The sequence below is a fragment of the Cygnus atratus genome, chromosome Z (genome assembly GCF_013377495.2).
Source record: "Cygnus atratus isolate AKBS03 ecotype Queensland, Australia chromosome Z, CAtr_DNAZoo_HiC_assembly, whole genome shotgun sequence".
Lineage (NCBI taxonomy): Eukaryota > Metazoa > Chordata > Aves > Anseriformes > Anatidae > Cygnus > Cygnus atratus.
Window position 1 is genome coordinate 50,614,758 of NC_066396.1, and position 17,504 is coordinate 50,632,261.

At 40.0% G+C, this 17,504-nt stretch overlaps 1 protein-coding gene across 5 annotated transcripts in view; it reads right to left on the bottom strand.

The window, feature by feature from the left end:
• The window catches only part of PRRC1 (proline rich coiled-coil 1), a 33,054-nt gene extending 16,649 nt beyond the window's left edge, over positions 1–16,405 (bottom strand). The window contains exons 1-4 of one of the 5 annotated variants that reach the window (XM_035569380.2): positions 15,264–16,405; positions 7,730–7,846; positions 3,051–3,437; positions 1,598–1,761 (exon numbers count right to left, since the gene is read on the bottom strand). In XM_035569380.2, the coding sequence (XP_035425273.1) occupies positions 1,598–1,761; positions 3,051–3,437; positions 7,730–7,826 (648 nt within the window). In that variant the 5' untranslated portion in view covers positions 7,827–7,846; positions 15,264–16,405. Of the gene's footprint in view, positions 1–1,597; positions 1,762–3,050; positions 3,438–7,729; positions 7,847–13,422; positions 13,533–14,320; positions 14,539–14,595; positions 14,707–14,850; positions 14,937–15,263 lie in introns of those variants that run through there. The other 4 variants (XM_035569378.2, XM_035569377.2, XM_035569379.2 and 1 more) reach the window with 4 other exon arrangements.
• Between the last annotated feature and the right edge of the window lie 1,099 nt (positions 16,406–17,504).

Below are 17,504 nucleotides of genomic sequence, written 5' to 3' on the forward strand. Positions count from 1 at the left end.
AAAAGTAGTTCAGACTATATCCAGAATAGAAATAAGGGTAACTGCTGCAACTACTGTTTTAGTTCTTCAACATGGAATCCAGGATGCATTTCTACAGTAATTACCAGTTTGTCTCCTATATTCCAGCTCATCTTCAGAAAAAGTCTGATGTATGCTGACAAACATCAAGAACTTGATGGCTTCATTGTAATTAATGACTCCTTATTCTCTGACCTAAAAAGTCCTCAAAAAGAGGCCACTGAGCACATGGACCACACGGAACATTTAATATGTCAATAAAGATTTAGTTTTTATTATTGATGTCAGATAGTGATTTTCTCCAAAAATGGAAACAGGACACCTTTTGAACCTTCCTGGTAAAAAGGCAACAGTAATGGGGATGAGATTGGCTTTTCTGATAATTTGCAACTGCAAGCTCTAGTACTTTCAAAAGGGCTACAAAACCATGCCACAAGAACGTTCTCCTCTGGAACATTAACACCTATTGCACATACAAAAATAAAGATGATGACTGAGAGAAGGACATTATTAATTAAGGGAAGAAAAAACACGTATTTTCATAATCATAAGACATCTCTCCTTGAAAAGGGCAGCACAACACTCTCTCTGCTCTCACTGTAGTGATGGAGGTTTAATCTGGCGCTTCAAAGCTGTATCACTGTCAAGATGTATATTCCTTGCTGGCAGAGTTTGCCATCCCACAACTTTTTCTCCCAGCTTTTTACACTCAAAAGAGCTTGAAAGTCCCTCCAAGACTCTACATTCCCATCAGGACATTAGTCCTCTTGATCCTTCCTTCAGGTTTGGCATAAACCAGCAAAGAAGATGGTGCTGCTCTTGAGGATGGGGTTCAGCATTTATTAAAAGTCCTTGGATTTTGCCACAACCTACACAAAGCTACTTATACATAGCATTTTCCAAAGCTTCAAAAAGGTTACAGACTAATAAATTCTACTTGTGGATGTTGCTGCCTATTTCCTCAGGATTATGAGACTGCTCCAAGAGCAGCTACTCTTCAGTATATACTCCACATTTTCTAGTAGAACAGAAAAATCGTACAAGATATCTTAGGCATTTCTCAGGTAAACTTTTCTTTGGTGGAAGAGATTTTATTGGTCTCTCCTTGAAGAGACTTGTCTGTTACAGAACAGGCAGGACTTGCATCCCAAAGAAATCAAATTCACTTCATTAGGGAATTATAAAAAAAGGAAATAAACAATTCTGATGAGGTAAAACAGATTATCGTTTTTCTGCATCCAATTGCTGTGAAGTACAAAGCAGCTTTCAGATGTTCTAAAACGTCACCTGATTTAAGAATGGGTGACAGAACCTGTTAGGCATGCAAGTCTTCCTGTCACAAAAACTAAAATTAACCTAGAACACCTGCATTTGTGCAGTCCTTCCTCTTCTATGCGGAGGAAGAGAAAAAGCATTAACTTCAACAAACATCACTACTAAAAATGACCACCTTTCACATGAGACCTGAGGAAAGACAGGATTCATATTAATATGCATTTAAAGAATAAGGTATGTTCTACTGCAGTCAGTAAGAAGTCGTAACTTCTTGTGAAAGGTAACAAGAGAAAAAAAACCTTACCTTTATAAACCCCCACAGTCCTCCAGCAGGTGCTCCACCCTGAGTAGTAGACACTCTGGGGTCTTCATGTTCCTCAGGAAAAGTGATTGCAGAACCACTTCCAGTTCCAGAAGCCAAAGGGGATGAGAAAGATGCTTGTTGAGTAATAGGATCTGCCAAAACACCTTGTAAAAGGGAGAAATAAAACACAAGTGTTCATTTATTCTATTGCATTTAACTTGTTATACTGTAGCAACATGCATTGTTTAACAGGAAAATGAGCAGGAAGAATTTAAGAATACTGGGCTGTTTTGCTTCGTTTCTTTACGGCCCCAGAACAATTCTGCTTGTTAAAGGTTAGCAGATATAACTACTGTAAATGAGTTCAACAATGTCTACTAATAGAACTGAGACTGCCTGTACATTATGTATAAAATTAAACAATGTTTTTTTTCATTAGAGCTTAGTTCAATAGTGGTGCTTTTTATTGTATTCAAATTTTCATAAGCCCTCAGTTGAGGAAAAAGAGGAATGGGTGTTGCTCTCTGAATAAAAAGACAGGAACGTTCTCACACATAATAAAAAGAGAGGTAGGAAAATTTCTAACCCTGAGTGCTGGAAATTAGTAGCAATAGAAAAAAGAGCAAACAAATGAAAAGCTTTACGTATTTTTAAGGAAAAAAAGAAAAAAACTCAAACAATAGAAAATTTTAGCTTGAGCCTTTACCCCATTACTCAGGTCTATTTTAACAGATTTTCCAACACAGGCCCTAATCAAGAGTTATTTTTATCTTACATTGCCCAACAGATAAGTCTTTTTAAACATTTTCCTAATACAGAACACTTAAAAGAGATATCACCAGTAACAGTAAAAGCCTGGCCCAATTGCAAGTAAACAGCCAAGTTTCCATTCCACTAGCAGAAAATGACATCAGTAGAGCAAGCAACTACAGAAACTGCTTGCATGGAAGGTATGTATTTTTAGCTGTCCTAATGAAATTTAGTGACTTGAAACAAGAAAATAGAAGCTGGTGTCATGGGATGAGCAGTTCACTACAGATTAAAAAATAAAACTAAAATACGAGATTACAGCCTGCAATGTCATACCATACTGTGGAAATATCATGCCTGTACTTGACCCTCTGTCCTAAACAAAAGATACGTCTCCACATTCAGTCTGATTCTTCTGCACAGGTTAACAAAACCCACATTTCTCAAGGATTCTTTTGCAAGCCTGAATGCTAGCAGACCTCCATGAAAGGGGACTCTGTTCTAGACCATGACTGTATTTCAAAGGCTACTCTCCGTTCTTCTGAGTGCGGCTACATTACTTAAGTGTACCTGGAATAGTAAGAACTTAAACTTGCAGAACTCTAGCAGAGCAGGGAATAAAAAAGACCACCACCCAGGAGGTCAACACCCTCCACGTCTCACAAACATGAAAGCATACAAAAAAAAAGGGCAAAAAAAATACCTGTGACCGGAGGTGCAGAAAATGATGGCATCAGTGGGCTCTGTGGTGCTCGACCAGCATGACCTCTGGTAATGTCATAGGTTGAAGACATGGAAAATCCTGAAATAGGTGGACCAGTGGGAGGTGCAGAAAGACTAGAGCCAGCTGTAGAGCTTAATGGAGGAGGTGTAGAGAACTGGGGCAGGGAGGTACTAAAAGCTGAAGGGGCAATAGGAGGTGGGGCAGGAGCTAAAGGTGGTGCAATAGTAGAAACTGCTGCGGAAGGTACAAATGGAAGAGAAGCCGAAGTCATCATAGGAGGAGGAAGTGGAGACACTGCAGCTGGCATGGGTGGTGAGTATGCTGGAGAAGATGACATGCTTGGTGTAGCAAGGGGACTGGACAAAGCTAGGAGAGAGAAAAAAAATGTATTTTAGTAATACCAAGCCTTAACCTCAGAAATTCAGTTACAGAGTTGGTCAGATAACTTTAAAAGCAAGTTTTGAACAAGTCTGCTTTTTTCCCTTGAAAGGGAATGTTAGTTTTGCTTAAGTTTGCACACAACATTAATTCCACTCATTTTTTTGTGACAGTATAATGTAATCCATGTCCCTTTTTCTTGCATTACCCTATTTGCCTTAAACTAAAAAGAAAAAGATGAGTCAACATTTGTCTACCGAATGGACAGCTGCTGAAGGCTGCTGCAGAAATTTCTAGCTAGCACCGTTCTTCCTAAGTCAATGCTTAATCAACAGGACTTAAGGTGATGCAGGAACTGTCCATCTTCAAGAAAAATCAAATGTATACTCAACTTAGATATGGGCCTAGGGTAGTTACTTCAGAGGTGTCAATCTGTAAGGTATGCTGAACACCAGACAGACCTGTATTCCTTGGTATCTAGCCTCATAAACCCTATGCTTTCTCTGTTTCAGTCTGGCCCCACCTGATCCTTGGATAAGCCAGTTTTGCTCACTAAATCAAGGATAGCCAGAAAATTAAGTTAGAAAAACAAAAACAATCTTTTTTGATAGCAACAAACTGCTGGATCAGCTCAAGCAATTCATGCACCTCAGCCTAAACATGATCAATAGTTAAATGATATGTTGAATTACATTAATGCATTGATCTCATACTCCCCTCTCAGTGAAAAAATAATAAAATAAAAAATTGAGCAAGCACCATCCAATACATACACATTTCTTTATTTATAAATTACTTTCTTTTAGCACTGTACTAGCATATCATGTACATTATAAAACAAACACAAAATTATAAATTTTAAAAGGATGAGATAAAAGATGAATGACATTTTTTAAACATTTTTTTAGTAGTAGTACAAACATCTTTCTGCTCTAAAACTTTTTATTATTAATATATTATTAGTAACTATTAGAATCACAGAATGGTTTGGTTTGGAAGGAACCTTAAAGACTACCTTGTTTCAACCCACCTGCCATAAGCAGGGAAACCTTCTGTTAAGTAAGGCTGCTCAAAGCCCCATCCAACCTGGACTTGAACACTTCCTGGGATGGGGCATCCACTTCTCTGGGCAACCTGTGCCAGTGTCTCACCACCCTCAGTAAAGAATTTCTTCCTCATGTCTAATCTAAATCTACCCTATTTTAGTTTAAAGCCTTTAACACTACTTTTTACTACACTTCCTGGTAAAGAGACCTTCCCCAGCTTTCAGTGGGCCCCCTTTAGGCACTGGAAGGCAGCTGCAAGATGTCTCCAGAGCCTTCTCTTCACTAAGTTAAGCAACCCCACCTTTCTACTACTGTCTTTTTAAGTGAGATGCTCCAGCTCTCTGCCCATCTTTGATCCTCCTCAAGTGAGATGCTCCAGCTCTCTGCCCATCTTTGATCCTCCTCTCATGTCCAAGTATTAATATAGTATATAATTCTATTTTTAATACTTTAATTTGTGTTTGTTTTTTTTTTCTTTAGTGTGAGCAGTGTGATTGAGTAAGCCTCATTATTTTCTGAAGTCTTGGTCTAACACTGCAATATAGTGATTAAAAGGTTTGGTTCTATGCTCAGTTTAATCTGACACTTGGATTTACTATCTGTCATAGCTGAAAAAACACCTCACAAAGATCCAAGTAGATGGTAGATGTAGATCCAAGTGGAGGAAGTGCATCATTCACTGTGCTTTCTAAATCATGATTCTTCTTTTCCATTCCATCCATTAATTATTTAATTTTTTTTTCTTGAAATTCAGCTAGTAAATTCATATAAGCTAATCAGAATGCAAACTAATGTTGCACTTTCATATTTTTAACAGATCAGTTCAAAATCCACAGAAACTCTGTTGAAGATTTTTAAACAAGTTAGGAACTTCTCTATCCAAATTTATGTGTACAGATATGAGAGTTTTCACAGGTACATACTTGTATTACTTTTCAGCAAAAGCATCACATAATAAAGGAAACGTTCCCAAACAGCTATTTGCAAAATGCTCTCTCCGTATCATGAGTTTCTAACGAAAAGCATACTTTCTCATTGCTTGCTAAAACTCCTCCTTTACCTCTATGGGATACATTACCTTTTTCTATTAGTTTTTGAAAGTATCTGCTAGGTAGCACAATGCTGATACTGTCATTACAGAAAAGGTTAGAAAATTTGGAAAAGTTGTCTTATCATACCAGAAAAACATGGAACTCATCCTTCGCTTAATAACTCTTTTAAGCACTTTGCCACAAGATAACCATCAAACCCTTCTATCATACAAAAAATGTTGCTGGTCAACCCTCATCTCACTGCAAATTATTGTAAAGATTCTGCTATTTAAAGGCTGCTTTTATAAAGCGAACCACATCAATAACATCCTGTAGCACTTTGCACTTCTGGCTCCAATTTCTTTGCTGCAATAGCTTGACATGAACAATGCAGTGAATAAATTTCACATTTGGTGATACTTCTGTAACCTTACGCTGGCATCTGTTTTTTAATTCCACCCAAAGCAGCCAGCCATTCTATCAGTGGTTACTCTTACGCAGTTGTCCCATAAAACTGTGTTTTTACTAAAGAAGTAATTTACTGTTGAGCATGTATCTTCTACAGCACATCTCTCCTTTAGTGGTTCACAATGAAATAGCTCTTGTATATCATTATTAAAACAGAATCTAGCAAACACCACAAGCTGAGACATGCTAGGAACAACTGTACTTTCAGCCAAGTGTATGGCAAACCTCCCACACTGCATAGTTTGTTTCTCCAAATCTTCAGCAATGTTTTCTATACATCTTCCAACAGTATTTGCTGACAATGTGCTGTCACCGTATTGTTTTCCAAGTATTATTTCAGCCATTTTTACCATCACAGGAAGAACATGTGTTTCCCCAACGGTATATAACTTTTTGTCTTTCACTGTTAAAAAAGAAGCCTCTAAAGAGGCTTCTAAAAATTTAGTATTAACTGTAGTGAAATTTTGTACAGTACTGGACTGAGCACCATACGACTTGAAATGTTGCCCAAAAAATTGTAAAGTTTAGTCTTCATGTTCTGGATGCTTAGCTTTTAAGTGTCTTGCTAATTATAACGGCTTCATGCTATCACTAGCTAATATCAAAAGGCACAATATAAACTTAGGGTAAGGTTCATCCCTAACAGTGGCGGCTACAAAACCGTATTTCAAATAATCTTGAAAATTTTGAAACTTTTTTGGCCAACTTCTTCTCTGATCTGATTAGATTGTCATTGTTTTTACCTCACAATGTGGCTGACGAAGAGTTCTTACAATGTGCAGAAGCGTCATCTCTGTCATTTCCCTGCTGCCTGCTTGTGTTCATATTGTTAGCATTATCTTCAATCTGTGGTATCTTTGCTGGAATCTTTCTAAAACACTTGCCCATTTTGTGACGGTTAGTTTAGTTAAACTAGGTAATACAATCCACAATTACACTAAACCAGACACACAATGTTGCAATACACTGAAAGCAAGATAACAAGTGAGGCTGCTACTGTCAACCCCTCTGTGTTATGGAACACCCACTCTTCTGTAAGGACACCTTCTGTACCATACACAACTTGGCTGTCTGAAATACTGGATTATTCACTCGGGTTGGTGTGTGTCAAGGCATATATTAAATGCTCAAAGAGCTTAATTGCTTTATTTTTTAGATAAAAATAAATGTCCATAAAAGTTTGAATGTTTTCTTCTCACACCCCAATGAATAGTCTTGCGCACCTTGTGAAGTAAGCACATAGCACTTTGGAGACCACTGCACAAAATACCAGATATGTCAGAAAAACAAAATATTTGGTATTCAGCATATGGTGTTCAGATCCTTTTAAAAAATTAGATAAAGTGCACATACAGCTTTGACTTCCACCCACAGTACTAAAAAAGTGATTACTTTTCAGGTTTACTACTATAACTCCCTTCTATGCTGATCTTCTAACCGTGCATTGTAGCATAAGGTACTATTTCTTAATAGTTGACCACATCCTTAAAAAACACAAGTGTACCCACTTAACTTTATAAAAAAAAGTTTCAATAATAAAAAAAAAAGTTTAAAATATTCTGTGTCAAATGTGCATCAGATAAGCACACTTCCATGATTAAGAAACAATTTAAATCCTTCAAATTAGTCTGGAGAAGAGCACTGTAATTATGCTGATTGCAATATTTTTGGATGAATGGCTGTGCTTCAAAACACATGAATAAACGTGACCAAGTTGCAAAATAAGTTTTGGTACCTAATGAGACAGGTGTAGCAGAGGCAGCAGTAGCCCCCACTGTGCTCGGTGGGGGTGTGCCAGGTGGAGTTGTCTCTATTCCACTCTCTTCCATCATTTTCCTTCAGCTATGAAAACCTGCAAGAAAAAAATAAAAAGCATGCTTTCAGCAACAAAACAAAAAAAATTAACTTAAAATGAGAGGGCCACAACACAGTGATTTATGTTACCCAACAGAGTGGAGAAATCTCAACTCTAGGAAAAAAGGAAAAAATTGTCTGCTTTCAAGTACATAATTATCTAGTACGTCTCATTTCTCCTACACCTTACCCTTATTTTTAGCACTGTAATAATATGTCAGACACTGAGCATCTTTCTAAAAATCTTACCGTGCATGCCCACTTACTGTGTCTAATACATACTAATGGCATTTAGATGAGTAATACTACAGAAGTAGTTACCCATCTCAACCCCCTCATCCCACTGTAAGACAAACTTATCTACCAGGCGGTATTTTGCTGCATTATTGAGTGGTAGCAATTCAAAGACCTGTTATTTTCTGAGCTACGGCTGGATAGGATGCAAAACACGACCGGGGCAGGACAGAGGACCAAAGCCTCCCCCTGCTGGCAGCAGAGAACCAGGACTAAACATGAAGCTGTAACCACCTCAGGCCTAGGAATTTCAGCAGATGCTGCTGAGCATCACACCTGGTCCAAAGCACCTGGCTGAACACTACGAACAACAAAATCAGCATGGCAGGGAACCAGCCCAGAAGCTCCTGACTCTGTGACCTAAGCTCTAACCAGCAGCTCACCTACCTTAAGGAAGTACTTTGGGTCAGCTGAATTAACCCCCAGAAAAGCTAAACGAAACCAGCCAGGATTTAATTCAAATATAGCTAAAATTACAGGGAAATCAATTAAACTTAAAAAGTTATGAATAGTACACTAAATATAAGATTTCCAGTACAGCCAATTCCTGTAAAATCCATGCATCGTACTACTCTGGTAACAATGTCAGAAACAAAGACAAACGACAAATTCAGCTTTTATTTTGAAGACCAAGTTTATCTTGTAACGCTTTTAAGTAAACCTTCAAAATATACCACTACTGAAAAAGTAAAGCTATGCGTTCATTTAAAAGTTTAAAATTAATGTATAAAGCTGTAGGACAAGAAAAGGAGAGGTAAAAAAAATAAAAAATAAAAAATAAAAATCAAGACTCAAGAACACCTGGAGAATTTTGTTCTTCAGTGCAGAGGCAGCAAACAAAAAGCCCTGCTTCTCCCAGGCCTGGTAAGCTACACAGCAAAGATTTGTATCACTCTCTGAAGTAACATTTCTTAAGGAAATTTTAATAAAATAAAAATCCTACATAATTATACATATGAAAAACTGAGACACTCAAATATTTTCCACCATAACCATTACATCAGCAGCTACTGAGGAGTGCCAGATTATTCCCTTAACAATTTATAGAGGAAAAGGCGTAGATAGTGTGTTGAGTAAGAATACCCACATTTATATAAAAGTAATTCCACATGCAAAAATACACTTCTTCCTCTCTCTCAAACAAAAAAAAAAGAAAAACCTATATCCTCACTGCCCCACTGTTGTTTTAAATGCACAGACAACACTAAGTTTAATTTTTTCCTACATATTAACTCTTATAACCAAACTGAAAAATCCCAAACATAGGATGTAAGTTTTAGTCCTGCCAGGCTTGTAACATATCTCCAAAAGCAACAAAAGCATCAAAATCATACGGGAGAAGAAATTCCAGACCCTCTGCCAAACCACTATGCTTTGCATCAATGATTCAATATTAAATGAGCCTAGCCTCAGAAAGCCAATAAGCATGGTATATAATATACAGACAGCACTCTTCATGAAAACTCTTATGAGGGAAAGACTTCAGTTTCTGGGGACCTCTTTAATCCATTTAAAAGCTTCACTTTAGGCAGGAAGGATGGGTCAGTAACTGCTTGGTGGGGAACAGACCGTCCTTACAGAGTTAGCACATCCATCTCATCGTCCCTTACAAAGGAACTGCACACAGTCTTCCGTTAAACTTCACTACGCAGAGGAATTTGCAATGATAAGATTTCTGTCTTTTAATCAGGTTACGTGAGTTTACATTCCATCCGTAAAAGCATTTCTAAGTCATCCTTCTTCCAATTATACACTGCAAAGCCAGAAAGAATTTTCCATTGTGCAACTGAAGTAATCACTGACCAAACCTCCTAGAAACATCTTATTTCATCGAGGCTCCGCTGATCTGCTGCTTGAATGCAGCTGATACCAAAATTAAATACCGTGGCCATGCAGAGTGACTGAAAAGGTTCCACAGGGCCACTTCTCAAAAACTCCACACAGAACATTTTTCAAAGCCAGACAGACATTGGAGATTCAGGAAGGGGGAGGGGAGGTGGGGCCAAAAAAAGATGCTGACGAAAAAAAGAAACCTGAACTGACATCTGGAAAACTAGGGATAAGCAGTAATGTAAATAGACTCTGTAGTTACTTTTCTCTACTGCCTTTAAAATAACAGAACTGCTACAGCACCCGCAAACTTGCAGCAAAAATTGCAAGTCAGTTCCTGAAGCAGAATGATTTAAAAAAAAAAAAAAAAAAAAAAAAAAAGGAGGGGGCTCAAAATTTGAAATTTAAAAAAAATAAAAATCAGTGGTTTCACGTTTTCTCCCCTCACTGGGGAGACTCTGCAGGACAACCAACCATCTGCCAACCCAGCCTGGTCACAGACAGAAGCTCAAGAGGGGAACCCTACCAGTGGTGGGGTTGTTCCTGTTCCCCTGGGCTCCACAGCTCTGGGTGTGCACCACCAGGCAACGTCCCCAGTAGCCTGGATGCCTTCCTGATGGTACCCCGTCACAAGTATACTGCTCTGCCTCCCTTCTGTCTGCCTCAAATTTTATCCTCTGACCCTAACACATCATATACTCCATCATATATTGTCCCCTATAATCCATTGGGATTTTTGTCAATAACTGGAGAAAAGACAACTTCTCCCCACCTCTGCGTGGAAAGGCAGACATTTCTTTATTCCTTCACATAACACACAGCCAGGGCAGCCTGTAATATTTTCCTCCCCCTCTCAATTCATTACTTTCACTCTTGTCTTTTTCCATCTACCCAATCCCCTACCTTGTAGCTTACATGTGTCTTCATGTTTTCTGTGAGCTCCTACTCCCTGATACACCCCTGCCCCAAGACACTCTTTTGCACCCAAGCAGCTCTGAGAGGGAAACAGACCATGCTCTATGAAGAACACAAGACTGAGAAATGTCACACAACAGTCAAATTCATTGTGAAGTCCTGACCTGGCAGCCTGCACAAGTAACAGCTTTCTAAACACTGAATTCTCAACATAAGCCAGTCATAGTTTGCATGTGCTGCACGCGTAAACATAACTTAAAAAAAAAAAAAGTTAAAGAGAAAAATAAGAGATAAGACGAGAGAAGGGAATGCGCGAAAGGAAAAATACAATAGATGTAATTGGAAGATAATAGCTCATCATGTCAAAAGAGTCCAGCATTATATATAATTAAAACTAATTCTGCAGCATGTATGGGTTAGCACTTGAATCTAAATGGCCTGTCTGAACACAGTTATATGTGAGAAATTGGGAAGCAAGCAGTATATGAGAAATGTGTAAGAACAGAAAAAAAAATACAAGGAAACCACAAACTTCAAAAACAATGTCCTCAACAAAGTTTCCAATGAGGATTTCCAGCTTCCCTCAGAGAAGCTGCAGGGCAGCAGTTTCCCAGTAAATCCTACAAATCCTTAATTACTGCTTGAAATAGCCTGTCTTTTAGTGATTTCTAAAAAAAATAAAAATAAATGTTTAAATCGTTATTTGTACTACAGGCCAAACCCAATTTACAATCAGTAGCCCCTGAAAACTATGCTTCATTTCTTAACGATATAAGTCTTTATAGAAGCTACAGTGAGGTTTTCTGCTTTTTACATACACAGTTTTTATTGCACCTAACTTTCTACAAAATACTGTTCACCAAAGCCAGCCATGCTGCAAATCTGCAAGCCAGTCTGTTTTGCCAAAAAATAAATGCTAATGTGCATCTTACTACATTCTTTACTTCTCCCCTCTCCTCGATCGCTCCTTTATGGTCAGCAAATATTTTTCAAGCAAATATAGCCATGTAATGCAACATGAATAGATGGAAAAATGACTTCAAAAATTAATTTAAATACACAGACTTTTATATTCCTTCCTGCAAACTGGAACACTGTGCATTACTAAGCTGAAGAGACAAAGGAGAAACTCTGAGACAAGCAAATTGGAGTACGTACAATTAGGTGAAAATTACAGCAGTACTGCCATCTACTGATTTTTGACCAGAAGTTGCTATCGCAAATTTGATAATCTCACCACATTTAATTGGAAGAAAACCTTTACTTATGCTTATACAAAAGCAAAAGAAGTGATACAGAAAAGAAAAATGGAGAAAAAAACACCACCACCCCCACATTCCCAATGACCAGCCATCCTTAAAATAACTCGTTTAAGGAGAAACATTACTTTTGTTAGGCTTCCATCTTTTTTTTTGTTTGTTTGTTTGGTTTAAAAGAAATCTTTATCAGTATTAATAGGATGCATTAGGGAAGACGCTTAATCCTTGCATTACAGAGAGAAAGTGTGCCACATCTGCAAGGTCTGTCCTTAGCTGACTGGTAACTGTATTTTACTGATTCTCACCAGATGAATCTCAGCCATTAACCCAATTCCCAAATGCAAGGCCTGTGTATGCTGACAGAAAATCAGGCTAAAGCTCCAACTGAAAATTTTAACGGAGCTGATGTTAAAAGCAGGAACTAAATCATTCGATTTAGAGACTAAAAGGCTGAGCTGGGAAATTAATCATCTTTTGACTTAAGTTTAATAGGAAGTGATTACATTTGCTTTCATATTTCAGCAATAATCTTAATGACATAACCATACTTCAAAAGCATTCTTCAGGTTATTACTCTAATATACAGAAATTGACAGTTAATGATAAGATTACCTACAAATGGAGATTAGCAAATTTCACATGGATAAAAACACGTTATCCAGAAATCAGTCATACTTTAGAGTTTATACTAAGGTCTTACTTTTAGTCATTCTTAATTAACCCCTTCTTGTATTTCAGTAGATACTCCTGCTAAAAAAGACACACAACATACTCAAGAGCTCAAAGGGGCAAAACTGTTCTCCAAGCAGAGCCTAAAATGAAAAAAAGTACAGCTCGAATATTGAATTCAAACACTATTAAACTTCTCATCTGTAAATCACAATAGGTATAACTATTTTACTTAAAGTGTGAAACACACTATGTGTGGTTACTCACTCTAGTAATGGCTAAACACGAGTTGACAGCTTTCCAGAATAAGCAGTGGCCATTTATTTATTTATCTGAACAAATCAACTGTTTGGAGTCATACACCCAAAGCAAACACCACTTCAAATAAAATGGTACATCCTAGGTTGTATTGACTGAGTCACAGGCACATACTTCCGTTGAACAAGACAGAAACACAAGGGGGAAAAAAGCCCAAGAACTCAAAGATTCAAATAAAATATTAGAAACAGAACAGACTGACTGACCAAGGAGAAAGCAATAAAGAAAATGACAAAGATGAATGACAGCCTATTAAAGATGAAGTTGATGCTGGTTGAAGGCAACGTACTTTCAACACGAGAAGTTAAAGTTTCATCTGAAACATTCCTCACGCTGGTTTATTCTACTTTAGAGAGGGAGAGAGAGCCAGGGATAAGACTTCCTTCAGAATCTGCAGACAGGTCCTAGAGGACATACAAAGCCACACTGAAGCCAAAGGAAGGGCATACAGGGATGACCATTTTAATAACCTGGTGTTAAATGACTTGTCCTAAAGCCCAAAGCTCTAAAGAGAGGCAAGCAAAGGGAAAAAAAAGAATGATCTGAACCCTCCTATAGCCATTTTATGTTCATAGCATAGATAACGGCAATCAAAACACCCACATCAACGTTTCACTTAAAAGAAAAAAAAGCCTTTACCGATCACCAATCAGAATCCAGTGTGCCTCAGACCTATCACATCACCAAGGCGGAACAAAATGCCAGGCATGCCAGCAGTGGTTGTCCCTAATTTGAGACTACTGCAGACAGGGATATCATAGTTCATACATAACACTAAAAAAAACCAGGAAGTTCCACTTTGAGCAATATATAAATCGTTCGTTTTTACTCTTCCAAAAGCTTTCTAATCTTTTGTAAATTATTCTGTCTCCCGGATTCTCACTACCACTGCCACCCCTCTGGATTTGTTCCAGACCACATGCACTCTGACCACAGAGGTTTTATTTTTAAATATCACAATGCCTGTACAACACCGAGGACCTCTGATCATTGCTGACCAAACCTACTAGTTTAGGACAGGATGTTTTATCTGACTACATTACACCATCTAAAACAGACAAAAAGCGGTAAGCGTGTACATCCCACCAACTTGCAGCGAGAGCTACACCGCGTGATGTGATGTAATATAACAGCTCCTGCACTTACAGAGTGGTTTTGTTTTTTTTTTTTTCCCCAAAAAGAAATACCTTTTTCATGAGACAGTAAACATCCATCGTATAAATCGCGGGTAAATCCATTTATCAGTGCTCCCGCTGCCTACAGCAACCCCGCGGCATCCCCTGCGGCCAGCCCCGCACAGACCACGGGGAGATCCCCACGCCCGGTCCCACCACCACAGGCCGAAACCACGCAGCCCTACCCGCACCAGCACTCCCAGCCCCCGGCCAGGCACGATCCCACCCCGGGGGTGCCTCCCGCGGCTCCCAGCCCCCCGCCCCGTCCCGCCCTCCCCCGGCCCTACCGCCGCAGCCGGCACCGGTGAGCGCGGGGCAGCGACGGCAGCGGCGCGACCCCGCCGTCCGGCCCGGCCCGGCCCAGCCCTGCCCAGCCCTCCGGCCACTCCCTCCCGGCCGCCGGCTGCCAACGCGGCCCCCCCAGCCCCGCGCTGCGGGCACCCCCCGCGGACCCGGCTCCCGCCGCCCGGCCCCCGCCGCCGCCGCGCGGCCTCGGGGGCAGCCCGCGCCCCGCGCCCCGCCGGTACGAACGAGGCACGGACCCGGGCCGCAGCCGCCGCCGCCTACAACTCCCGGCGGCCCCCGCGGCGCGGCGCACGCGCACTGCCGCCCGCCCACTCGCCCTGGCCCCGCCCAGCGCCACGCGCTGCCACGTCTCCCGCGGCCGCCGCCCGGACGGAGCCCCGCCCCTGCCTGCCCCACAAGATGGCGGCCGGAGGGTTTAAAGGGGGGTGGGGGGGGGGGGGGGGGGGGGGGGGGGGGTGGGGGGTGGGGGAGTGGGGGAAGGGAACGCCCCTTGTGCCACGTTCAACGGCGGCTCCGAACGCCAGATGGGAGCCGTTGGTTTTACTGCTTCGCCTTAACGCTCGTAATGACGCGTTTTGCCGGCTTTATGCGTGCAAATAACCCTCCCTGCCTTCTCACTACCAGGTAAAAACTGGCGTGGTGGACTTACAGTCTGAGCATGCCGTTGGGCACCCTGGAGTTCAGATTAACAGGCTTCTGTCTTCTTGCTGGGAGATGGCCATACACAACCGTGAACAGTTGTATGATTCAAGTACATGGACGATGTGATGTTAAGATACATATTTGAAACGCTTCGTTGCTCGCTTTTATCAATACTACGTTATGGACTTCCGTGTTCAGCCACAGAACGTAAACTAACATCGATCTGACCCGGCTCAGTTCAGAAATGCCAGAATGAATCATCAACTGACAGACTTAAACAACAGACTAATACGAAAACGTAATCTTTTGTGTAAAACAACCTAGTACAGTAAGGGTTTGTAAAAAAAAGAAGTGACTTTAATGATAAAACTATAAAGTGCCAGTGCAATAGAGAATTGGCTGAGGAATTCGGAGCAATTGAACCAAATGAAGCTTAGGAAAAACTTCTTAACTTTTCAAGAACCATCATTATTTGCTCCATGTTATTTCAGTAATGAAAAGATAACCAGCCATGTGTGTCAGGGGGACTAATTTTATCTATTCCTTGGCTGTATCATTCCCCCTTTTGTCTGAATCAGCTTGTCAAGTGGAAAAGTGGATAGAAAAACGCAGTTTTTCTTACAAGTACTATATGCAAAATCCTCATAAGATCGAAGAGTCAGTTCCCTTCCTCTTGGTTCAGAGGATGCCTTTTCACTTTGCACTAGGCTCTGAGAACTTGCCTTCTCACTTTTTTTTTTTTTGTTGGCGGTTTTATTACTGTATCCTGTGTGCAAGATGCGTTTTGTGTTCTGTCTTCCATGCCTCAGAAAGCCAAATACTCTGTATCCACTTGAGTTGAATTCACCCTTGTCTTTGGCTGAAACATTCCAGTATTTTAGCTGTTGCTAAATAAAAGGCCATTTAGTCACTCCCTCATTTAGCTAAATGGAAGACATGCCGATCATTTTTCAGCATGGTATGTGATTATTTGAAAGTTAAGTATAAACCCATCAGAAACTGCTCAGCATTCATCGTGACATTGCTGAGATCACCAAGTGCATTGATTTGTGTAAATGAAGATTTTGCATTCCCCATTCTTAGGAAACCATTCAGAATTGTTTTGTTATGTTGATCTCAGTCTGGCCTCTACCAACTCTGTGGCAACCAGCTTAATTAATAGCATGTTCTTGAAACAATTTCTGTAATACAGACATAACTCTTGATTTTCCTTAATCCATTTTTTTTCAAAACTGCTTTGCAAACTTAAAATGTACCTTCATAAGTCTTGTCATTCCCATTATTAAATGATACAGTGAACACAAATGAAATGGTTATGATTACCTCTATGAAGTATGTAACAAAAAAAAACAAAAACAAAAACAAAACAAAAAAAACAGCCCAGGGGTAACTATCAAATAAAGGAATAAAATGGAAAAAAGTTCAGGAAACTTTTATTTCTCCTCTTTTTAATAACATTTTGTTCTTTAATTTGCTCCCATGTAAGCATACTCTTCAGTGTTCTGATGACAGTGGAGTTTTGTAGTTGTGCAGATATCTTGTGGAAATAATAAATAGCTGCAGCTGTATCTAAAGTGCTTCAAGAAACAATATCTCTTGGTGTTGACCATGACTCGAGGTGTACAGGTAAAGGGATGGTCTAGCCAGCAGCGTCCCCTGTACAGCGTGGCCTGCCAGACCTCAGTGTCAGAGCTTCCCTCACCTCCCGGTGAGCAGAGGGGCTGTGAGCAGGACAATCACAGGGACACAGGCTGTGACATGTCTTGCACTGTAGAGCCAGAACAGATGGCGCAGGCTGAGTTACTCTCTTGTATTTCGGAAGCAAGCAGAGGAAGGGGTCTTGAAGATTACTTATCTGGTGATTGTGTCATCTCTTTTATGTGATAGACTGTAATTGAGGACTAGAGCCATAAGGGGGTTTGATGTTAATTCCCTCACTGCAGCAGTTGAGTGCCTCCTGTTTTAATTGGAATAACCATACTCCTCAGGGTCATGTTGTTTGGTTCTCCTTGCTCCTCAGCTTATGGGAAGCTTGAAACATAATCAGTTAAGTATTCAGAGGATATTTTTAAATCCATTACTTAGCTTATTTTTAAGCTCAGTGAAAGCTTGATAAACATGGCCTTTCTTTTATAATAAGTTTGTTTACCTTCCTGCTGGGTAGAGGGAACTCCCGTTTTTTTCCTTTTTCTGCCACTGTTTACATGAATGGTTCTTCAGATGCTGGTCAGGGAAACCTGTTACTACA